Genomic DNA, 21,704 nt, shown 5'->3' on the forward strand with positions numbered 1-21,704 from the left:
TTTTGAATGTTTCTGTAGTTACATCATTTAAATTTATTTGGTCACTTTTTTCATACTTGATTGCCATTTTCAGCATTAGTGAGGTAGCACTGGGAACTGACAAGGAAAGGCCACATTGGCTCACATCCATTCTGTAGCTGTCATTTGTAATGCATCAAAACCACAGCTCCCTATCCACAACCAGGCCCTACAGACCTTTCCGGGACACCAATTTTTCTGTCATTCTCTTCTTCCATACATCCACTGTTTCCTCTCCAATGGTATCTTTCTCTTCATGTCATACTTTCTTTCACTTGGCCCTAGTTTTAAGGCCATCTCATCTACATGCTAGTTGAGAAGTGCCTTTTTTGTTTTTGCAATACTATTATTCAGACCATCCAGTCATTGTGTATTTTCTATCAGATTATTTGCTTCATTTCTTATAATTTTATCAGGGTAGAAGTTAAAGTTCCCTGGCATGGGTACATCATTTATTTCATCGTTTGCCTGTATCCATTTCAGCACTGTAGATAGTAGTCACTTCATTATTTTATGGTCAGAGATACTAATTTATGTGACCTCTTAAGTCTGTAATTAAAGCTGTATCATTTGTAAAAATCAAATCAAATGTGCTTTCATTTCTATTTTGGTTTGTTTATTATTTGTGTTAGGTTGTAGGCCTTCCATAAGCTGTTTTGCCCAATTAATTGCTCTGTTTCATCAGCCAGTGCACTGTTCTCTTTTTTAACTCTGTAATTACATATGTATTCCCAATACAAAATCAAAGTTGAAATCTGTCCAAGTTGTCATTTCAGTGCCCCTTAGTATTTCTTCAGTTTTTGTTAGTTTCATGCTAAACTTTTCCATTTTAGTTGTGGATGGTCTGCACGTTACTATATTAGATACGTAATCTTACTGCTGGTGCTTGCTACTCATGATTCACATTCTTGTAAGATAGTTTCACTGAGTTTTGCATCAAATTTGCTTCTTATTTATATTACTACCCCACCTTGCTTATTTTTCTCTTTGTCAGTAATAAAGGTCTCATATCTTTATAGATCTTCTTTGCTTATTATGCATTTGTCCATGTTTCAGTAGAATTTATGATAATTATGTTGAAATCTCTTAATTTTGAATTTAGTCTGAATTCTGATATTTTTCAGTTGATAGAGTTTGTAACTTAATGCAGAATATTTTCAAGGCTCATTCTTATGTTATATATTTCCTTATCAGAACTGGTTTGTTTGGTAATGTCTGTTCATTAATGCATATTATTCTAATTTTTTGATGCATTATGTGTCTTGATAGTTCCATTAGCATCTCCATTGAAAAAATAGTTAGCAGGTGTGTCATGTTACTTTCGTCCATAGTTGTCATATTTCTGTTTCTGTTGGTTCGGTTATCTCTTCTATTGTCTCTTTCTTAGTTCTCCAGTCTCTATTGTCTTGCCTTTGTGACCGTTGCATTCAATTTTGTTTGTGTGTCTTACTTCCATAAATGCAATTTTTAATTAATGCATATAACTATTTTCCTTTGATTATTCATTATCATATTTGTGTTGCTTTCTTAACACTGTTTGTCCAGATTGATGCAAGAATCTGCATTTGCTACCCCATCTACAGTTTCTGCATGCATTAGATTGCCTGCTTACTATGACATGCTTAAATTCACATTGATTCTTTCCTCATCCTTTATCTCTATAGTTCCCATAGTAGTGTATCTTTATATATAGTTTTAGATGTTTATGCCTGTATCTATTAACTAGTATGCACTTTCTTCTCATGCAGGGTTTCCCTGAGTTACATAAATCTCAAATTTTACCTACCACCCTTCTGTCCCATTCTTTGCTTATTGCCTTTATTTGCACATCATCTTGCATTGATATTGTCTTTATTTTCCATGTAATCATTATTTCCTCTGTAAGAGGTGCTATATGTTGACTGACCTGAGATTCTATTTTTTCATTTTTCTATGGTTTTCTCCTGAATTACTTTCATTTCACTTTTACCATTTATAAGTTTTGTCTCATTTTCTTCATCTTCACTATCTGATTCTCTCATTCATGGTTCTTATTTCCACTATAAGAAGGTTACTTTTGCTTGACTCACTTGAGATAGTCATGGTGAATAGTATTGGGAAAAAGTGGTGAAAGCCTTGCATAAGGTAAAGTATGACAAGGCAGCTAGAGTGGATGGGAATGCTGTTGAATTTCTCTAGAAAGTATTACATTGTTGTTGATTTGTTAGTCAGGATTTTCAGTGTAGGTGTGGATCACGTTGAAGTGTCTCAGGACTATTGAAAGGATTGTATAGTTGCATTATATGAATGCAAGTGGAACAGAAGTGACTGCTCATATTACAGGAGCATGTCTTTTGAGTATACCTGGTAAGCTCTCAGAGAGAGTAGTGATTGAGAGGGTGATGGTATGAACATCAGACTGGAGAGGAACAATGTGGAGATAAATGGATCAGGTATTTGCATTAAAGAATCTGGGTGAAACATACTTAGAGAAAGAGAAGGATTTGTGTGAAGCATTTATAGACCTGAAGAAAGCACATGATAGGGTTGATTGAGATGCAAGTGTTATGAATTTGTGGTGTGGAAGGAAAACTCTAGAGGCAGTAATGAGTTTATTCAAGAGAGTAAAGTGGATGCAAATCAGTAGGAGGAGGAGGAGTGATTCTAAGTAAAGGTGGGTCTCTGTCAAGGGTGTGGGATGCTACTGTGGCAGTTGAATTTGTATATGGATGGGTTGGTAAGAGAGGTTAATATGAAGTTATTGGAGAGACGTATGGGTCTTTAGTCTGTTTAGGGTGGGTGTCAGGAGGTTGGGAGGTGAGTTGATTTCTCTCTGCAGATGTTGCAGCTCTGGTGCCAAGTTTAGAGGGAATGTGTGAAAGGATGAAGTTGAAAGTAAATATTAAAAGTAAGACTAGAAGGTTTAGCAAGGAGAGACACAGGTTGGTTTAAGTGTAACTTTGATTGGAGAGGACTTGGAGGAAGTGGAGTGTTTTAGGTATTAGGGAGTGGTCATGAGGCAGAGGGAACTGTGGGAAGAGAAGTGAACATAGGTTGTTGGAAAGGGCAAAGATCATAGATGCTTTGAGGAATGTGTAGAAGGAGAGGTCACTGTCTCTGAAGGTAAATATGGATATGATTGATGGTATAGTACGCTTGATGGGGCTGTTTGGATGCGAGTCATGGACCCTAAAAGTAAAAGTACAGGAGAATGTAGATATTTTAGAAATTAAATGTTTGAGGACAGCATATGTAAGGAGGATTGCTCAAGCTACAGATGAGAGAGAGAGAGAGAGAGAGAGAGAGAGAGAGAGAGAGAGAGAGAGAGAGAGATGTGGTAGTAAGTGGAATATGGTTCAGAGAGCTTAACAGGATGTAGAGGATGAGTGAGGAGAGACTAATTATAAAGACATTTGTGTCTGAAGTGGAGGGAACAAGGAGGAAGAAGAGACCAAGGATGAGATGGGAAGATGGATTGAAAGATGCATTGAGATATTGGGGCCTGAACATGCAGGAGGGTGTGAGGCATGCATGGTACGAAAAGAATTGGAGTGATATAATTTGCAAGGGGGCCTTTCTGTAAATAGGTTTATCCAGTGTATGTGAAATAGCCAGGGGAAACACTAAAAGATCTCTGGAGCTTGGCTGTAGATAGGGGGTTTGGGTTTCATTGCATCCTACATGATAACAAGAGAGTAGAGTTGAGTAAGTGAGGCCATTCTTCATCTGTTTCTGATGCTACCTTGTTAAAGAAAGAAAATGGTGAACATTTAGAAAAAAAATTACACTGATTACTGGATCTTCCATTTGATTAGTTTTCATGTAATGCATTCACTGAGTCTTAACATGGCTATTTATTGAAGATTGATTGCAAGTACTACGACTTGGGCCTGCCATATCGTGACCAGACAGATGACCAGGTGACAATCGACTCGGCCATGGCTATCAAGAAGTATAATGTTGGTATAAAGTGTGCCACCATTACACCTGATGAACAGCGTGTTGAAGGTAAGAATGTGTAGTATAGTATCTTAATACATTAAGAAGTTAATCAACAGTTACCACAGAAAGATATATAACTTTGAGCCTAGCCTTGTTTTACAGTGTACTCTTTTATGATCCTTAGTGTTGTTCAAGATGAGTAAGCCAGCTGTAGTCATACAGGTAGGTGAAACAGCAGTAGTCATTAAGGTAAATGAACCAGCAGTAATCATTAAGGTAAGTGAACCAGCAGTAGTCATAAAGGTAAGTTAACCAGCAGAAGTCATAAAGGTAAGTGAGCCATCAATAATCATAAAGGTAGGTGAAACAGCATTAGTCATAAAGGTAATTGAACCAGCAGTAATCATAAAGGTAAGTGAACCAGCAGTAATCATAGAGCTAAGTGAACCATGTACAGAGCATCAGATTGGGGAAGAGCAGCATAGTTTCAGAAGTGGTAGATGTGAGGATCAGGTGTTTGCTTTGAAGAATGTATGTGAGAAATTATTAGAAAAACAAATGGATTTGTGTATAGCATTTATGGATCTGGAGAAGGCATATGATAGAGTTGATAGATATACTTTGTGGAAGGTTTTAAGAGTATATGGCATGGGAGGTAAGTTGCAAGAAGCAGTGAAAGGTTTTTATCAAGGATGTAAGGCATGTGTACAAGTAGGAAGAGAAGTAAGTGATTGGTTCTCAGTGAATGTCGGTTTGTGGCAGGGGTGCGTGATATCTTTAGGGTTGTTTATTTTGTTTATGGATGGTTAGGGAGGTGAATGCAAGAGTTTTGGAGAGAGGAGCAAGTATGAAGTCTGTTGGGATGAGAGGGCTTGGGAAGTGAGTAATTTTTTGTTTGCTGATGATACAGCACTGGTGGCTGATTCGGGTGAGAAGCTGTAGAAGCTGTTGACTGAGTTTGGTAAAGTGTGTGAAAGAAGAAAGTTGAGCGTAAATGTGAATAAGAGCAAGGTTATTAGTTCATTAGGGTTGAGGGACAAGTTAACTGGGAGGTAAGTTTGAATAGAGAAAAACTGGAGGAAGTGAAGTGTTTTAGATATCTGGGAGTGGACTTAGCAGTGGATGGAACCATGGAAGTGAAAGTGAGTCACAGGGTGTAATGTACCAAAACCACAGCTCCCTCTCCACATCCAGGCCCCACAGACCTTTCCATGCTTCACATGCCCTGGTTCAATTCATTGACAGCACATCGACCCCAGTATACCACATTGTTCAAATTCACTCTATTCCTTGCACGCCTTTCACCCTCCTGTATGTTCAGGCCCCGATCACTCAAATCTTTTTTACTCCATACTTCCACCTCCAATTTGGTCCCACTTCTTCTTCCCTTCACCTCTGACGCACACATCCTCTTTGTCAGTCTTTCCTCACTCATTCTCTCCATGTGTCCATACCATTTCAACACACCCTCTTCTGCTCTCTCAACCACACTCTTTCTGTTGCCACACATCTCTCTTACTCTTCAGTTACTTGCAAGATCAAACCACTTCACACCACATGTTGTCCTCACACATCTCATTTCCAACACATCCACCCTCCTCTGCACAACCCTATCTATAGCCCATTTCTCACAACCATATAACATTGTCGGAACCACCATTCCTTCAAATATACCCATTTTTGCTCTCCAAGAATAATGTTCTCACCTTCCACACATTCTTCAGTGCTCCCAGAGACTTTGCCCCATCCCCCACCCTCTGACTCACTTTTGCTTCCATGGCTTCATCCACTGCTAAGTCCACTCCCAGATATCTAAAACACTTCACTTCCTCCAGTTTTTCTCCATTCAAACTTACCTCCCAGTTAACTTGTCCCTCAGTCCTACCGAACCTAATAACCTTGCTCTTATTCACATTTACTCTCAACTTTCTTTTTTCACACACTTTACCAAATTCAGTCACCAACCTCTGCAATTTCTCACCCAAATTAGCCACCAGTGCTGTATCATCAGCGAACAACAACTGACCCACTTCCCAAGCCCTCTCATCCTCAGCAGACTGCATACTTGCTCCCTCTCCACGACTTTTGCATTTACCTCCCTAACCACCTCATCCATAAACAACCATGGGGACATCACGTGACCCTGCTGTGAACTGAGATTCACTTTCCTCTCTTCCTACATGTACACATGCCTGACATCCTTGATAAAAACTTTTCACTGCTTCCAGAAACTTACCTCCCACACCATTTACTCTTAAAACCAGAGACAAACTGTAGCATAGTTAATCTTATCATCAGTTTCAGATGATAAGGTAGTTAATATTTTTATCTGTTGCTTGTCAGTATATGTATATTATTATAATTATTATTATTATTGTTATTAGTACTATTATTATACTGGGGTCGACATGCTGTCATTGGATTGAGCCAGGGCATGTGAAAGGCATCTGAGGTAAACCAGGGAAAAGTTTTTTTGGGGCCTGGATGTGGAAAGGGAGCTGTGGTTTCAGTGCATTATACATGACAGCTAGGGGACGGGTTTGTGAAACGAATGGGGCCCTTTTTGTGGTCTTTTATTATTTATTTATACGTAATCACTGTTTCCCGCCAGTAATTTCCCCCAAAAAAAAAAACCCCCCTTTGTTTTAAAAAAAATTTTTAAAAACCCCAAAACCTTTTTAAAATTTTAACAAAAAAAAATTTTTTTCCAACCCCCTTTTTTTTTTTTTTTTTTAAAATTTTTTTTTCCCCCCCCCCGGAAAAGCCAACCTTCCCCTCCCCCCTTTTGGGGGAAAAAAAAAAAAAACCCCCCTTTTTTAAAATTTTTTTTGGGAAAGGAAAAAACCCCCTTTTTTTTCCCCCCCCCAAAAAGGGGCCCCCCAAAAATTTTCCCCCGGTTAAAAAGGGGCCCCCCCCCCAAAAACCCCCCCCAAAAAATTTTTTCCCCTTTTTCCCCCCCCCCCCCTCAATTTTTTTTCCCCTTTTCCCCTTTTGGGGCCCCCCTTTTTTTTTTCCCCCCAAAAAAACCCTTTTTCATTTTTTCCCCCCTTTTCCCCTTTTAAACCTTTAAAACCCCCCTTTTTTTTAAAAATTTTTTTTTTCTTTTTTTTTTAAAAAAAAAATTTTTTTTTTAAAAAAACCTTTCCCTTTTTCATTTTTTTTCCCCCTTTCTAAAATTTTTTTTCCCCCCAAAAAAAATTTTTTAAAAAACCCCCCCTTTTTTTTTAAAAAAATTTTTTTCCCCCCCCAGGCCCCAAATTTTTAAAAAACCCCCCCCAAAAATTTTTTTTTTTTTTAAAAACCCCCCCTTTACCCCTTTTTTTAAAAATTTTTTTTTTTTTTAAAAAAAAACCCCCCCTTAATTTTGGGGGAAAAAAAAAAAAATTTTTTTTTTTTTTTAAAAAAAATTTTTTTAAATTTTTAAAAATTTCCCAAATTTTTTTTCCCCCCTTTGGGGGGGGCCCCCCCCCCCTTTTTAAAAAAAAAAAAAAAAAAAACCCCCCAATTTTCCCCCAAAAAAGGGGGGGCCCGGGAAGGGGGTTTGGGGAAAAAAAATTTTTTTAAAAAAAAGGGGGGGGGGAAAAAAAAAAAAAGGTTTTGGGGAAAAACCCCAAAATTTTTTTAAAAAAAAAAAAAATGTTTTAAAAAATAAAGGTTTTTACCCCAGATGCTTCAAAATGCCCTGGTTCAATCCATTGACAGCACGTTGACCCGGGGCATAAATCTTTCCCAAATTCACTCTATTCATTCCAAGCCTCTCACCATCCTTCGACCTCCAATTTGGTCTGCTTCTCCTCGATAAATATGCAGACTTCTGTGCTCTCCTATCTATATACCCGTCAGGTAAATAATGCAACTGTGAATGTGGAGCAGTATACTTATGACATACTTAGTAATAATGTTGGGGAACACTTTTAATACATAAAAGGAGTGGAAAAATGATGTTCTAATTATTTTGACCCAACCTACCTGGAATTTTTTAGTAATTCCATATATGGGATACTTTCCTTTTCTCACTTTTTCTTTTTTCTCTATTCTCACACATTTTTTATTTCTTCCTCCCGGTAGATATAAATGCCTTCATTCACTAATGATGCCCCAAATGTGTCTGAAGTGTGTAATGCCATTTGGGTTACCAAACACAGCACAGTAGCATCTTATTGTAAAAAATTCTGCCAAAAAGTTGCTTTTTGAGGTATTGACACCACTTTTACATGTTTCCTTTCAGGAATGTCTTTCCTAAATTTTGAACTGATAATGTGGGAAATAATCACTATATCAGTGGATAAAACATTAGGTAAAAGTTGTTGGGGAGTGGGGGAGGAATGGGATGTATTTAGGGAAGCAGTGATGGCTTGTGCAAAAGATGCTTGTGGCATGAGAAAGATGGGAGGTGGGCAGATTAGAAAGGGTAGTGAAAGGTGGGATGAAAAAGTAAGATTGTTAGTGAAAGAGAAGAGAAAGGCATTTGGACAATTTTTGCAGGGAAGTAGTGCAAATGACTGGGAGATGTATAAGAGAAAGTGAAAGGAGGTCAAGAGAAAGGTGCAAAAAGGTGAAAAAAAGGGCAACTGAGAGTTGGGGTGAAAAGTATCATTAAATTTTAAGGAGAATAAACAGATGTTTTGGAAGGAGGTAAATAAAGTGTGTAAGACAAGAGAATAAATGGGAACATTGGTGAAGGGGACTAATGGGAGGTGATAACAAGTAGTGATGAAGTAAGAAGATGGAATGTGTATTTTGAAGTTTTGTTGAATGTGTTTGATGATAGAGTGGCAGATGTTGGGTGTTTTGGTCGAGGTGGTGTCTAAAGTGAGAGGGACAGGGAGAATGGTTTGGTGAACAAAGAAGAGGTAGTGAAAGCTTTGTGGAAAATGAAAGCTGGCAAAGCAGAGGGTTTGGATGGTATTGCAGTGGAATCTATAAAAGAAAGGGGGTGGATGTGTTGTTGATTTGGTAAGGATATTCAGTGTATGTATGGTTCATGGGGAAGTGCCTGAGGATTGGCAGAATGCTTGCATAGTGCCATTTTACTAAAACAAAGTGGATAAAGGTGAGTGTTCAAATTACAGAGGTATAAGCTTGTTGAGTATTCCTAGGATATTATATGGGAGGGTACTGATTGAGAGAGTAAAGGCATGTACAGAGCATCAGATTGGGGAAGAGCAGTGTGGTTTCAGAAGTGGTAGAGGATGTGTGGATCAAGTGTATGCTTTGAAGAATGTATGTGGGAAATTCTTAGAAAAAAGATGGATTTGTATGTAGCATTTATGATAGAGATAATTTGTGGAAGATATTAAGAGTATATGGTATGGGAGGTAAGTTGCTAGAAACAGTGAAAAGTTTTTACCAAGGATGTAAGGCATGTGTACATGTAGGAAGAGAGGAAAGTGATTGGTTCCCAGTGAATGTCGGCTTGCGGCAGGGGTGCATGATGTCTCCATGGTTTAATTTGTTTTTGGATGGGGTGGTTAGGGAGGTGAATGCAAGAGGTTTGGAGAGAGAGGCAAGTATGCAGTCTGATGTAGATGAGAGGGCTTGGAAAGTGAGTCAGTTGTTGTTTGCTGATGATACAGCACTGGTGGCTGATTCGGGTGAGAAATTGCAAAAGTTAGTGACTGAGTTTGGTAAAGTGTGTGAAAGAGGAAAGCTGAGAGTAAATGGGAATAAGAGCAAGGTTATTAGGTTCAGTAGGGTTGAGGGACAAGTTGATTGGGAGGTGAGTTTGAATGTAGAAAAACTGGAGGAAGTAAAGTGTTTTAGATATCTGGGAGTGGATCTGGCAGCGGATGGAACCATGGAAGCGAAAGTGGATCATAGGGTGGGGGAGGGGGCGAAAATTCTGGGAGCGTTGAAGAATGTGTGGAAGTCGAGAACATTATCTCGGAAAGCAAAAATGGGTATGTTTGAAGGAATAGTGGTTCCAACAATGTTGTATGGTTGCGAGGCGTGGTCTATGGATAGAGTTGTGCGCAGGAGGATGGATGTGCTGAAAATGAGTTGTTTGAGGACAATGTGTGGTGTGAGGTGGTTTGATCGAGTAAGTAATGTAAGGGTAAGAGAGATGTGTGGAAATAAAAAGAGCGTGGTTGAGAGAGCAGAAGAGGGTGTTCTGAAATGGTTTGGGCACATGGAGAGAATGAGTGAGGAAAGATTGACCAAGAGGATATATGTGTCGGAGGTGGAGGGAACGAGGAGAAGTGGGAGACTAAATTGGAGGTGGAAAGATGGAGTGAAAAAGATTTTGTGTGATCGGGGCCTGAACATGCAGGAGGGTGAAAGGAAGGCAAGGAATAGAGTGAATTGGATCGATGTGGTATACCGGGGTTGACGTGCTGTCAGTGGATTGAATCAGGGCATGTGAAGCGTCTGGGGTAAATCATGGAAAGCTGTGTAGGTATGTATATTTGCGTGTGTGGATGTATGTATATACATGTGTATGGGGTTGGGTTGGGCCATTTCTTTCGTCTGTTTCCTTGCGCTACCTCGCAAACGCGGGAGACAGCGGCAAAAAAAAAAAATATATTTTTGTCGGTCTCCCGCGTTTGCGATGTAGCGCAAGGAAACAGACGAAAGAAATGGCCCAACCCACCCCCATACACATGTATATACATGCACGTCCACACACGCAAATTTACATGCCCATACATCTCAATGTACACATATATATACACACACAGACATATACATATATACACATGTACATAATTCATACTGTCTGCCTTTATTTATTCCCATCGCCACCTCACCACACATGGAATAACATCCCCCTCCCCCCTCATGTGTGCGAGGTAGCGCTAGGAAAAGACAACAAAGGCCCCATTCGTTCACACTCAGTCTCTAGCTGTCATGTAATAATGCCCGAAACCACACCTCCCTTTCCACATCCAGGCCCCACAGAACTTTCCATGGTTTACCCCAGACGCTTCACATGCCCTGATTCAATCCATTGACAGCACGTCCACCCCGATATACTACATCGATCCAATTCACTCTATTCCTTGCACGCCTTTCACCCTCCTGCATGTTCAGGCCCCGATCACTCAAAATCTTTTTCACTCCATCTTTCCACCTCCAATTTAGTCTCCCACTTCTCCTCGTTCCCTCCACCTCCGACACATATATCCTCTTGGTCAATCTTTCCTCACTCATTCTCTCCATGTGCCCAAACCATTTCAAAACACCCTCTTCTGCTCTCTCAACCACACCCTTTTTATTTCCACACATCTCTCTTACCCTTACATTACTTACTCGATCAAACCACCTCACACCACATATTGTCCTCAAACATCTCATTTCCAGCACATCCACCCTCCTGCGCACAACTCTATCCACAGCCCAAGCCTCGCAACCATACAACATTGTTGGAACCACTATTCCTTAAAACATAGCCATTTTTGCTTTCCGAGATAATGTTCTCAACTTCCACACATTTTGCTTTGTCGCTGTCTTGAAGGAAAATATATATATATATATATATATATATATATATATATATATATATATATATATATATATATATATATATACATATATATATATGTATATATTTTTTTATTTATTTTATTATACTTTGTCACTGTCTCCCGCGTTTGCGAGGTAGCGCAAGGAAACAGACGAAAGAAATGGCCCAACCCCCCCCCCCATACACATGTATATACATACGTCCACACACGCAAATATACATACCTACACAGCTTTCCATGGTTTACCCCAGACGCTTCACATGCCTTGATTCAATCCACTGACAGCACGTCAACCCCGGTATACCACATCGCTCCAATTCACTCTATTTCTTGCCCTCCTTTCACCCTCCTGCATGCTCAGGCCCCGATCACACAAAATCTTTTTCACTTCATCTTTCCACCTCCAATTTGGTCTCCCTCTTCTCCTCGTTCCCTCCACCTCCGACACATATATCCTCTTGGTCAATCTTTCCTCACTCATCCTCTCCATGTGCCCAAACCACTTCAAAACACCCTCTTCTGCTCTCTCAACCACGCTCTTTTTATTTCCACACATCTCTCTTACCCTTACGTTACTCACTCGATCAAACCACCTCACACCACACATTGTCCTCAAACAACTCATTTCCAGCACATCCATCCTCCTGCGCACAACTCTATCCATAGTCCACGCCTCGCAACCATACAACATTGTTGGAACCACTATTCCTTCAAACATACCCATTTTTGCTTTCCGAGATAATGTTCTCGACTTCCACACATTCTTCAAGGCCCCCAGAATTTTCGCCCCCTCCCCCACCCTATGATCCACTTCCGCTTCCATGGTTCCATCCGCTGCCAGATCCACTCCCAGATATCTAAAACACTTCACTTCCTCCAGTTTTTCTCCATTCAAACTCACCTCCCAATTGACTTGACCCTCAACCCTACTGTACCTAATAACCTTGCTCTTATTCACATTTACTCTTAACTTTCTTCTTCCACACACTTTACCAAACTCAGTCACCAGCTTCTGCAGTTTCTCACATGAATCAGCCACCGGCGCTGTATCATCAGCGAACAACAACTGACTCACTTCCCCAAGCTCTCTCATTCCCAACAGACTTCATACTTGCCCCTCTTTCCAAAACTCTTGCATTTACCTCCCTAACAACCCCATCCATAAACAAATTAAACAACCATGGAGACATCACACACCCCTGCCGCAAACCTACATTCACTGAGAACCAATCACTTTCCTCTCTTCCTACACGTACACATGCCTTACATCCTCGATAAAAACTTTTCACTGCTTCTAACAACTTGCCTCCCACACCATATATTCTTAATACCTTCCACAGAGCATCTCTATCAACTCTATCATATGCCTTCTCCAGATCCATAAATGCTACATACAAATCCATTTGCTTTTCTAAGTATTTCTCACATACATTCTTCAAAGCAAACACCTGATCCACACATCCTCTACCACTTCTGAAACCACACTGCTCTTCCCCAATCTGATGCTCTGTACATGCCTTCACCCTCTCAATCAATACCCTCCCATATAATTTACCAGGAATACTCAACAAACTTATACCTCTGTAATTTGAGCACTCACTCTTATCCCCTTTGCCTTTGTACAATGGCACTATGCACGCATTCCGCCAATCCTCAGGCACCTCACCATGAGTCATACATACATTAAATAACCTTACCAACCAGTCAACAATACAGTCACCCCCTTTTTTAATAAATTCCACTGCAATACCATCCAAACCTGCTGCCTTGCTGGCTTTCATCTTCCGCAAAGCTTTCACTACCTCTTCTCTGTTTACCAAATCATTTTCCCTAACCCTCTCACTTTGCACACCACCTCGACCAAAACACCCTATATCTGCCACTCTATCATCAAACACATTCAACAAACCTTCAAAATACTCACTCCATCTCCTTCTCACATCACCACTACTTGTTATCACCTCCCCATTTGCGCCCTTCACTGAAGTTCCCATTTGCTCCCTTGTCTTACGCACTTTATTTACCTCCTTCCAGAACATCTTTTTATTCTCCCTAAAATTTAATGATACTCTCTCACCCGAACTCTCATTTGCCCTTTTTTTCACCTCTTGCACCTTTCTCTTGACCTCCTGTCTCTTTCTTTTATACGCGAGGTAGCGTTAAGAACAGAGGACTGGGCCTTTTTTGGAATATCCTCACCTGGCCCCCTCTGTTCCTTCTTTTGGAAAATGAAAAAAAAAAAATGAGAGGGGAGGATTTCCAGCCCCCCACTCCCTCCCCTTTTAGTCGCCTTCTACGACACGCAGGGAATACGTGGGAAGTATTCTTAATCCCCTATCCCCAGGGATAATATATATATATATATATATATATATATATATATATATATATATATATTTATTTTTTTATTTATTATACTTTGTCGCTGTCTCCCGCGTTTGCGAGGTAGCGCAAGGAAACAGACGAAAGATATGGCCCAACCCACCCCCATACACATGTATATACATACGTCCACACACGCAAATATACATACCTACACAGCTTTCCATGGTTTACCCCAGACGCTTCACATGCCTTGATTCAATCCACTGACAGCACATCAACCCCGGTATACCACATCGCTCCAATTCACTCTATTCCTTGCCCTCCTTTCACCCTCCTGCATGTTCAGGCCCCGATCACACAAAATCTTTTTCACTCCATCTTTCCACCTCCAATTTGGTCTCCCTCTTCTCCTTGTTCCCTCCACCTCCGACACATATATTCTCTTGGTCAATCGTTCCTCACTCATCCTCTCCATGTGCCCAAACCATTTCAAAACACCCTCTTCTGCTCTCTCAACCACGCTCTTTTTATTTCCACACATCTCTCTTACCCTTACGTTACTCACTCGATCAAACCACCTCACACCACACATTGTCCTCAAACATCTCATTTCCAGCACATCCATCCTCCTGCGCACAACTCTATCCATAGCCCACGCCTCGCAACCATACAACATTGTTGGAACCACTATTCCTTCATACATACCCATTTTTGCTTTCCGAGATAATGTTCTCGACTTCCACACATTCTTCAAGGCCCCCAGAATTTTCGCCCCCTCCCCCACCCTATGATCCACTTCCGCTTCCATGGTTCCATCCGCTGCCAGATCCACTCCCAGATATCTAAAACACTTCACTTCCTCCAGTTTTTCTCCATTCAAACTTACCTCCCAATTGACTTGACCCTCAACCCTACTGTACCTAATAACCTTGCTCTTATTCACATTTACTCTAAACTTTCTTCTTCCACACACTTTACCAAACTCAGTCACCAGCTTCTGTAGTTTCTCACATGAATCAGCCACCAGCGCTGTATCATCAGCGAACAACAACTGACTCACTTCCCAAGCTCTCTCATCCCCAACAGACTTCATACTTGCCCCTCTTTCCAAAACTCTTGCATTTACCTCCCTAACAACCCCATCCATAAACAAATTAAACAACCATGGAGACATCACACAACCCTGCCGCAAACCTACATTCACTGAGAACCAATCACTTTCCTCTCTTCCTACACGTACACATGCCTTACATATATATATATATATATATATATATATATATATATATTTTTTACTATTCGCCATTTCCCGCGATAGCGAGGTAGCGTTAAGAACAGAGGACTGGGCCTTTGAGGGAATATCCTCACCTGGCCCTCTTTTCTGTTCCTTCTTTTGGAAAATTTAAAAAAAAAAAAAAGAAAATGTTTTGGAAGGAAGTAAATAAAGTGCTGTCCATACACCTTTCTTTTCTCTTTCACTAGCATCTTTGCTTTGTTATTCCACCACTTGCAACCATTTCTCACCTACCCACTTTCAACATGTCACATTTCCATGGCACATGTTGGCATTGCTTCCCTAAATACTGCCCATTCCTTACCCACTTCCCTAGCCTCTTATATTCTCACCTTTTGCAATTATACACTCAATCCCTTCTGGCATCTCCTTACACAAGCTTCTTTTCCCAGCTCACTTACTTTCACTACCTTGTTCTCACCCATATAATATCCTCTCTTCCCCCCCCCCCTTTTTTTTTTTTTCAAGAGCCTCTACAAATCTGTTTACCCTTCCTTCCAACTGGTAATGATTAGAAATTCTACCAGCTGTTGTGCTCAGCACATTCATGTCCATGAGTCTCTTTTGTATGCCTATCAGTTAGTATGTAATCCAGTACAGCCCACTTACCATCTTTCCTACTCCATGCATTATGTATGTCTCTCTTTTTAAACTAGGTATTCCCAGGTACCTGTTCTAATCAGCACACATTTCTGTTCACTTTATTGTAAACCCCATGCCCTTTAATTGTACCTTCAACTGCCATATCAGTGACTTTTACATCAAAATCACCCATCACTAATAACATATCTTTCTCATCAAATCTTGGGACACATTCATTCAGTTGCTCCCAAAATGCTCGCCCCTCTTTATCATCCTTCTCTTGGCTTGATGCATAAACACTGATGATCACCCCCTTCTTGTAATCCTCTGTCATTTTGACCAACACCAGTTTGAGGGCTTACTTCCATAGTATTGTTATACTGATGGAAACATCAAGACATTGAGGAAAAGTGAGAACTGATGCTTCACCCATTTTGCATGAAATAAAATCATGTGTTCTGAACATTTGATTTTGTTGAAATTTGGTCATTCTTTATGTTTTCATATTTCTGATTCTGTCTAAATGTTTGCTTTTTCATCAGAATTCAAACTTAAGAAGATGTGGTTAAGCCCTAATGGAACCATCCGTAACATCTTAGGCGGCACAGTATTCCGTGAACCTATCATCTGCAAAACAATTCCTCGCTTAGTGCCTGGTTGGACAAAGAGCATTGTCATTGGCAGACATGCTCATGGTGACCAGTACAAGGCCACTGATGTTGTCATTCCCTCCAATGGCACGGTAAGTTTGGGCTTGCTTCTGCATTTTTAGAAGTATTTTTATCTCTAGAAGTGATATAGAGGTATGGTATTAGATGTGAAGCTGATTGGACAATAATTTTCAGGAAGCATTTTATTACCTTTTTTGAAAAAAGGTCCTACATTAGCAAGCATCCATTCATCTAGAACTTTCTCTATAGCAAGTGCTTTGTTGAAGAGAGTAGTCTAGGGTTTACTTATCTCATTTTTTGGTTCTACTATATAGTGCTGATACTATCCATGTGTCACAAAATGCTATATTCTTTTGTCATTGGAAATGGATTCAGGACAAGAGCTATATCTTCAGTTGTATATACAGATACAAAAAAGTAACTGAAAATCTTTGCTACATCTTTGCTGTCTTGAACCAAATCAATATTTTCAGTTATTAATGGACCTTCAAACTCCCTTGGGTTTCGTTTGCTATGTTTTCTTTGGCAAATAAGTTTCTAAGTTTCTTTTTGCAGACTTACATAACTTGCTATGTCAAGCTGGGTATTAGTCTCTTTGAGCTTCTTATGTGTTACTTTCTGACACGAGATACTTGCTTGTGTCATCAATCCGCCATTTTGGCTTCACATTGGAAAAAGACTGCTTTATGTTGGCACAAATATTTCCTCCACTGCTTTCAATGTTTTACTGAATCTTTCCCATACTACATCCATATCTCTTTCACTTATAATTTCAGTTTAGAATTTGATCTTTTTTTGCAACTCATGTTGACCAGCATTACAGCAATGTAAAAAGTACTTCATTGATAACCACTTATACCAAACTTTTTTCATTGTTCACAAGATCTTTATTTGAAGTTATAACTAAATCTTACATGTTATCTTCATGCATAGGTTTATCACCTAATTGTATTAGGATATTATCATGCAGATGTAGGTAAAGTCAATGCCTCGAGCTACTGACTTGGAGATGAAGTGCATTGCTAAAATATGAGGTATTTCAAAACAGAATTCATATAATTCAATAATTTCCATGTAAAACTTTTTTATATACATTTTTCCACGCCTTAATGCTTTTCCCATCCAAGCAAAGTAGCATCTGGAACAAATGAACAACAGCCTCATTTGCACACATGCACTTGTCACATATAATATCCTGAAATTGGAGCATACTTTTTCCTGTAAATTCATTATGGCTGTCCCATTGGTTTTCATGAAAAATTTTTATGTTTCTTGGGCTATGTGCTGCTTCATTACAGCCATTTGGAAAAATAAACAAAAAATATACATGTTTTTTCTACTCTGAGTGGGTGCACATGTTCCCAATAACTGACCTACCTTATACATCTGAAATTGTTGTATAAAAATACAGCTAGAATGTGATCCTTCAAACTTGCTACAAGAGATGCATGCAGGTGTATAATTTGTCTAATGGTGACAGGTGGAGCTGGTGTATACCCCAGAGGTTGGTCAACCTCAGAAGATGAAAGTGTTTGATTTCAAGACTGGTGGTGGTGTTACCATGGCCATGTACAACACAGATGAGTCCATCCGCTCCTTTGCTCACTCTTCCTTCCAGGTATGTAGCAAAATTTACCTTAAAGCTATTTCTCTAGCTCTTTTGTAATCATTTTTGTACAGTAATTTAAGTTATTGGTCTGTTATATAGATAGATGACCTGTATACAGTACAGATACTAAAGTTTGGGCATGACAGTACAATATTCAAAACAAAGTAATCCCTATATGGTCTGAGAATCATTTCATGTTCACAGGTTGCTCTGTCAAAGGGTTGGCCACTGTACATGTCCACCAAAAACACAATTCTCAAGCGTTATGATGGACGTTTCAAGGACATTTTTGAGGAGATCTTCCAAGCAGAGTACAAGGTAAGCTCAGACTGACTTGTACATTTTTTCTTTCGAGCAAGTAAGCTATTGTATCTTTATGAAACAAGTTTTAGATGATGCTTGGATGCTTGTCTCACTTTCAGACTCTTGGACTGGCAGCAACGCTTGTTACGCAGCTCAAAACCATGTCATCTGCTGGGGATGAGTGTAGATTTGCTGCACACTTCACTCAAACATTATACACAGTAGATTTTTATACATGCATAAGACTTTATTGTATACATCAAACATGTCATCTGCTTTTTTTTTTTATTTTTTTATTATACTTTGTCACTGTCTCCCGCGTTTGCGAGGTAGCGCAAGGAAACAGACGAAAGAAATGGCCCAACCCCCCCCATACACATGTATATACATACGTCCACACACGCAAATATACATACCTACACAGCTTTCCATGGTTTACCCCAGACGCTTCACATGCCTTGATTCAATCCACTGACAGCACGTCAACCCCGGTATACCACATCGCTCCAATTCACTCTATTCCTTGCCCTCCTTTCACCCTCCTGCATGTTCAGGCCCTGATCACACAAAATCTTTTTCACTCCATCTTTCCACCTCCAATTTGGTCTCCCTCTTCTCCTCGTTCCCTCCATCTCCGACACATATATCCTCTTGGTCAATCTTTCCTCACTCATTCTCTCCATGTGCCCAAACCACTTCAAAACACCCTCTTCTGCTCTCTCAACCACGCTCTTTTTATTTCCACACATCTCTCTTACCCTTACGTTACTCACTCGATCAAACCACCTCACACCACACATTGTCCTCAAACATCTCATTTCCAGCACATCCATCCTCCTGCGCACAACTCTATCCATAGCCCACGCCTCGCAACCATACAACATTGTTGGAACCACTATTCCTTCAAACATACCCATTTTTGCTTTCCGAGATAATGTTCTTGACTTCCACACATTCTTCAACGCTCCCAGAATTTTCGCCCCCTCCCCCACCCTATGATCCACTTCTGCTTCCATGGTTCCATCCGCTGCCAGATCCACTCCCAGATATCTAAAACACTTCACTTCCTCCAGTTTTTCTCCATTCAAACTCACCTCCCAATTGACTTGACCCTCAACCCTACTGTACCTAATAACCTTGCTCTTATTCACATTTACTCTTAACTTTCTTCTTCCACACACTTTACCAAACTCAGTCACCAGCTTCTGCAGTTTCTCACATGAATCAGCCACCAGCGCTGTATCATCAGCGAACAACAACTGACTCACTTCCCAAGCTCTCTCATCCCCAACAGACTTCATACTTGCCCCTCTTTCCAAAACTCTTGCATTTACCTCCCTAACAACCCCATCCATAAACAAATTAAACAACCATGGAGACATCACACACCCCTGCCGCAAACCTACATTCACTGAGAACCAATCACTTTCCTCTCTTCCTACACGTACACATGCCTTACATCTGCTTTTATGCATTGTAATTATCTGTTTGTATAGTACAGGTAATACATTTTATATTTAAAAAGCAGAAAACTTTCAGTTTTACCTATATCAATCTAGAGTTTACTTTCTTACACTCTATCACATACTCCCACCACTTCTGTTTCAGGAGTAGTGCTACTCCTCCCCTTGCTCTTGTCCTCTCACTAACCCCTGACTTTACTCCCAAGACATTCCCAAACCACTCTTCCCCTTTACCCTTGAGCGAGCCTCGTTTCACTCAGAGCCAAAACATCCAGGTTCCTTTCCTCAGACACACTACATCTCTCTCCTTTTTTCTCATCTTGGTTACAGCCACACACATTTAGACACCCCAATCTGAGCCTTCGAGGAGGATGAGCACTCCTCACATGGCTCCTTCTTCTGTTCCCCTTTTAAAAAGTTAAAATACAAGGAGGGGAGGGTTTCTAGCCCCCTGCTCCCATCCCCTATAGTCACCTTCTATGACACATGAGGAATGCGTTGCAACCTTATATATATATATATATATATATATATATATATATATATATATATATATATATATATATATATGGAGAAGGCATATGATAGAGTTGATAGAGATGCTCTGTGGAAGGTATTAAGAATATATGGTGTGGGAGGCAAGTTGTTAGAAGCAGTGAAAAGTTTTTATCGAGGATGTAAGGCATGTGTACGTGTAGGAAGAGAGGAAAGTGATTGGTTCTCAGTGAATGTAGGTTTGCGGCAGGGGTGTGTGATGTCTCCATGGTTGTTTAATTTGTTTATGGATGGGGTTGTTAGGGAGGTAAATGCAAGAGTTTTGGAAAGAGGGGCAAGTATGAAGTCTGTTGGGGATGAGAGAGCTTGGGAAGTGAGTCAGTTGTTGTTCGCTGATGATACAGCGCTGGTGGCGGATTCATGTGAGAAACTGCAGAAGCTGGTGACGGAGTTTGGTAAAGTGTGTGGAAGAAGAAAGTTAAGAGTAAATGTCAATAAGAGCAAGGTTATTAGGTACAGTAGGGTTGAGGGTCAAGTCAATTGGGAGGTGAGTTTGAATGGTGAGAGGCTGGAGGAAGTGAAGTGTTTTAGATATCTGGGAGTGGATCTGTCAGCGGATGGAACCATGGAAGCGGAAGTGGATCATAGGGTGGGGGAGGGGGCGAAAATTTTGGGAGCCTTGAAAAATGTGTGGAAGTCGAGAACATTATCCCGGAAAGCAAAAATGGGTATGTTTGAAGGAATAGTAGTTCCAACAATGTTGTATGGTTGCGAGGCGTGGGCTGTGGATAGAGTTGTGCGCAGGAGGATGGATGTGCTGGAAATGAGATGTTTGAGGACAATGTGTGGTGTGAGGTGGTTTGATCGAGTAAGTAACGTAAGGGTAAGAGAGATGTGTGGAAATAAAAAGAGCGTGGTTGAGAGAGCAGAAGAGGGTGTTTTGAAATATATATATATTTTTTTTTGCTTTGTCACTGTCTCCCGCGTTTGCGAGGTAGCGCAAGGAAACAGATGAAAGAAATTGCCCAACCCACCCCCATACACATGTATATACATACGTCCACACACGCAAAATATACATACCTACACAGCTTTCCATGGTTTACCCCAGACGCTTCACATGCCCCGATTCAATCCACTGACAGCACGTCAACCCCGGTATACCACATCGCTCCAATTCACTCTATTCCTTGCCCTCCTTTCACCCTCCTGCATGTTCAGGCCCCGATCACACAAAATCTTTTTCACTCCATCTTTCCACCTCCAATTTGGTCTCCCCCTTCTCCTCGTTCCCTCCACCTCCGACACATATATCCTCTTGGTCAATCTTTCCTCACTCATTCTCTCCATGTGCCCAAACCATTTCAAAACACCCTCTTCTGCTCTCTCAACCACGCTCTTTTTATTTCCACACATCTCTCTTACCCGTACGTTACTTACTCGATCAAACCACATCACACCACACATTGTCCTCAAACATCTCATTTCCAGCACATCCATCCTCCTGCGCACAACTCTATCCATAGCCCACGCCTCGCAACCATACAACATTGTTGG

General features: G+C 40.4%; 1 protein-coding gene across 1 annotated transcript in view; it reads left to right on the plus strand.

Moving 5' to 3' along the window:
- LOC139751998 (isocitrate dehydrogenase [NADP], mitochondrial-like) overlaps positions 1–21,704 on the plus strand; it is a 96,537-nt gene that overhangs the window by 35,809 nt on the left and 39,024 nt on the right. Inside the window, exons 3-6 of the mRNA XM_071667759.1 lie at positions 3,861–4,005; positions 16,149–16,348; positions 17,758–17,895; positions 18,091–18,204. Coding sequence (XP_071523860.1) covers positions 3,861–4,005; positions 16,149–16,348; positions 17,758–17,895; positions 18,091–18,204 — 597 coding nt within the window. The remainder of the gene's footprint in view (positions 1–3,860; positions 4,006–16,148; positions 16,349–17,757; positions 17,896–18,090; positions 18,205–21,704) is intronic.

This window comes from Panulirus ornatus, chromosome 12 (genome assembly GCF_036320965.1).
Source record: "Panulirus ornatus isolate Po-2019 chromosome 12, ASM3632096v1, whole genome shotgun sequence".
In the NCBI taxonomy this organism is placed as follows: Eukaryota; Metazoa; Arthropoda; class Malacostraca; order Decapoda; family Palinuridae; genus Panulirus; species Panulirus ornatus.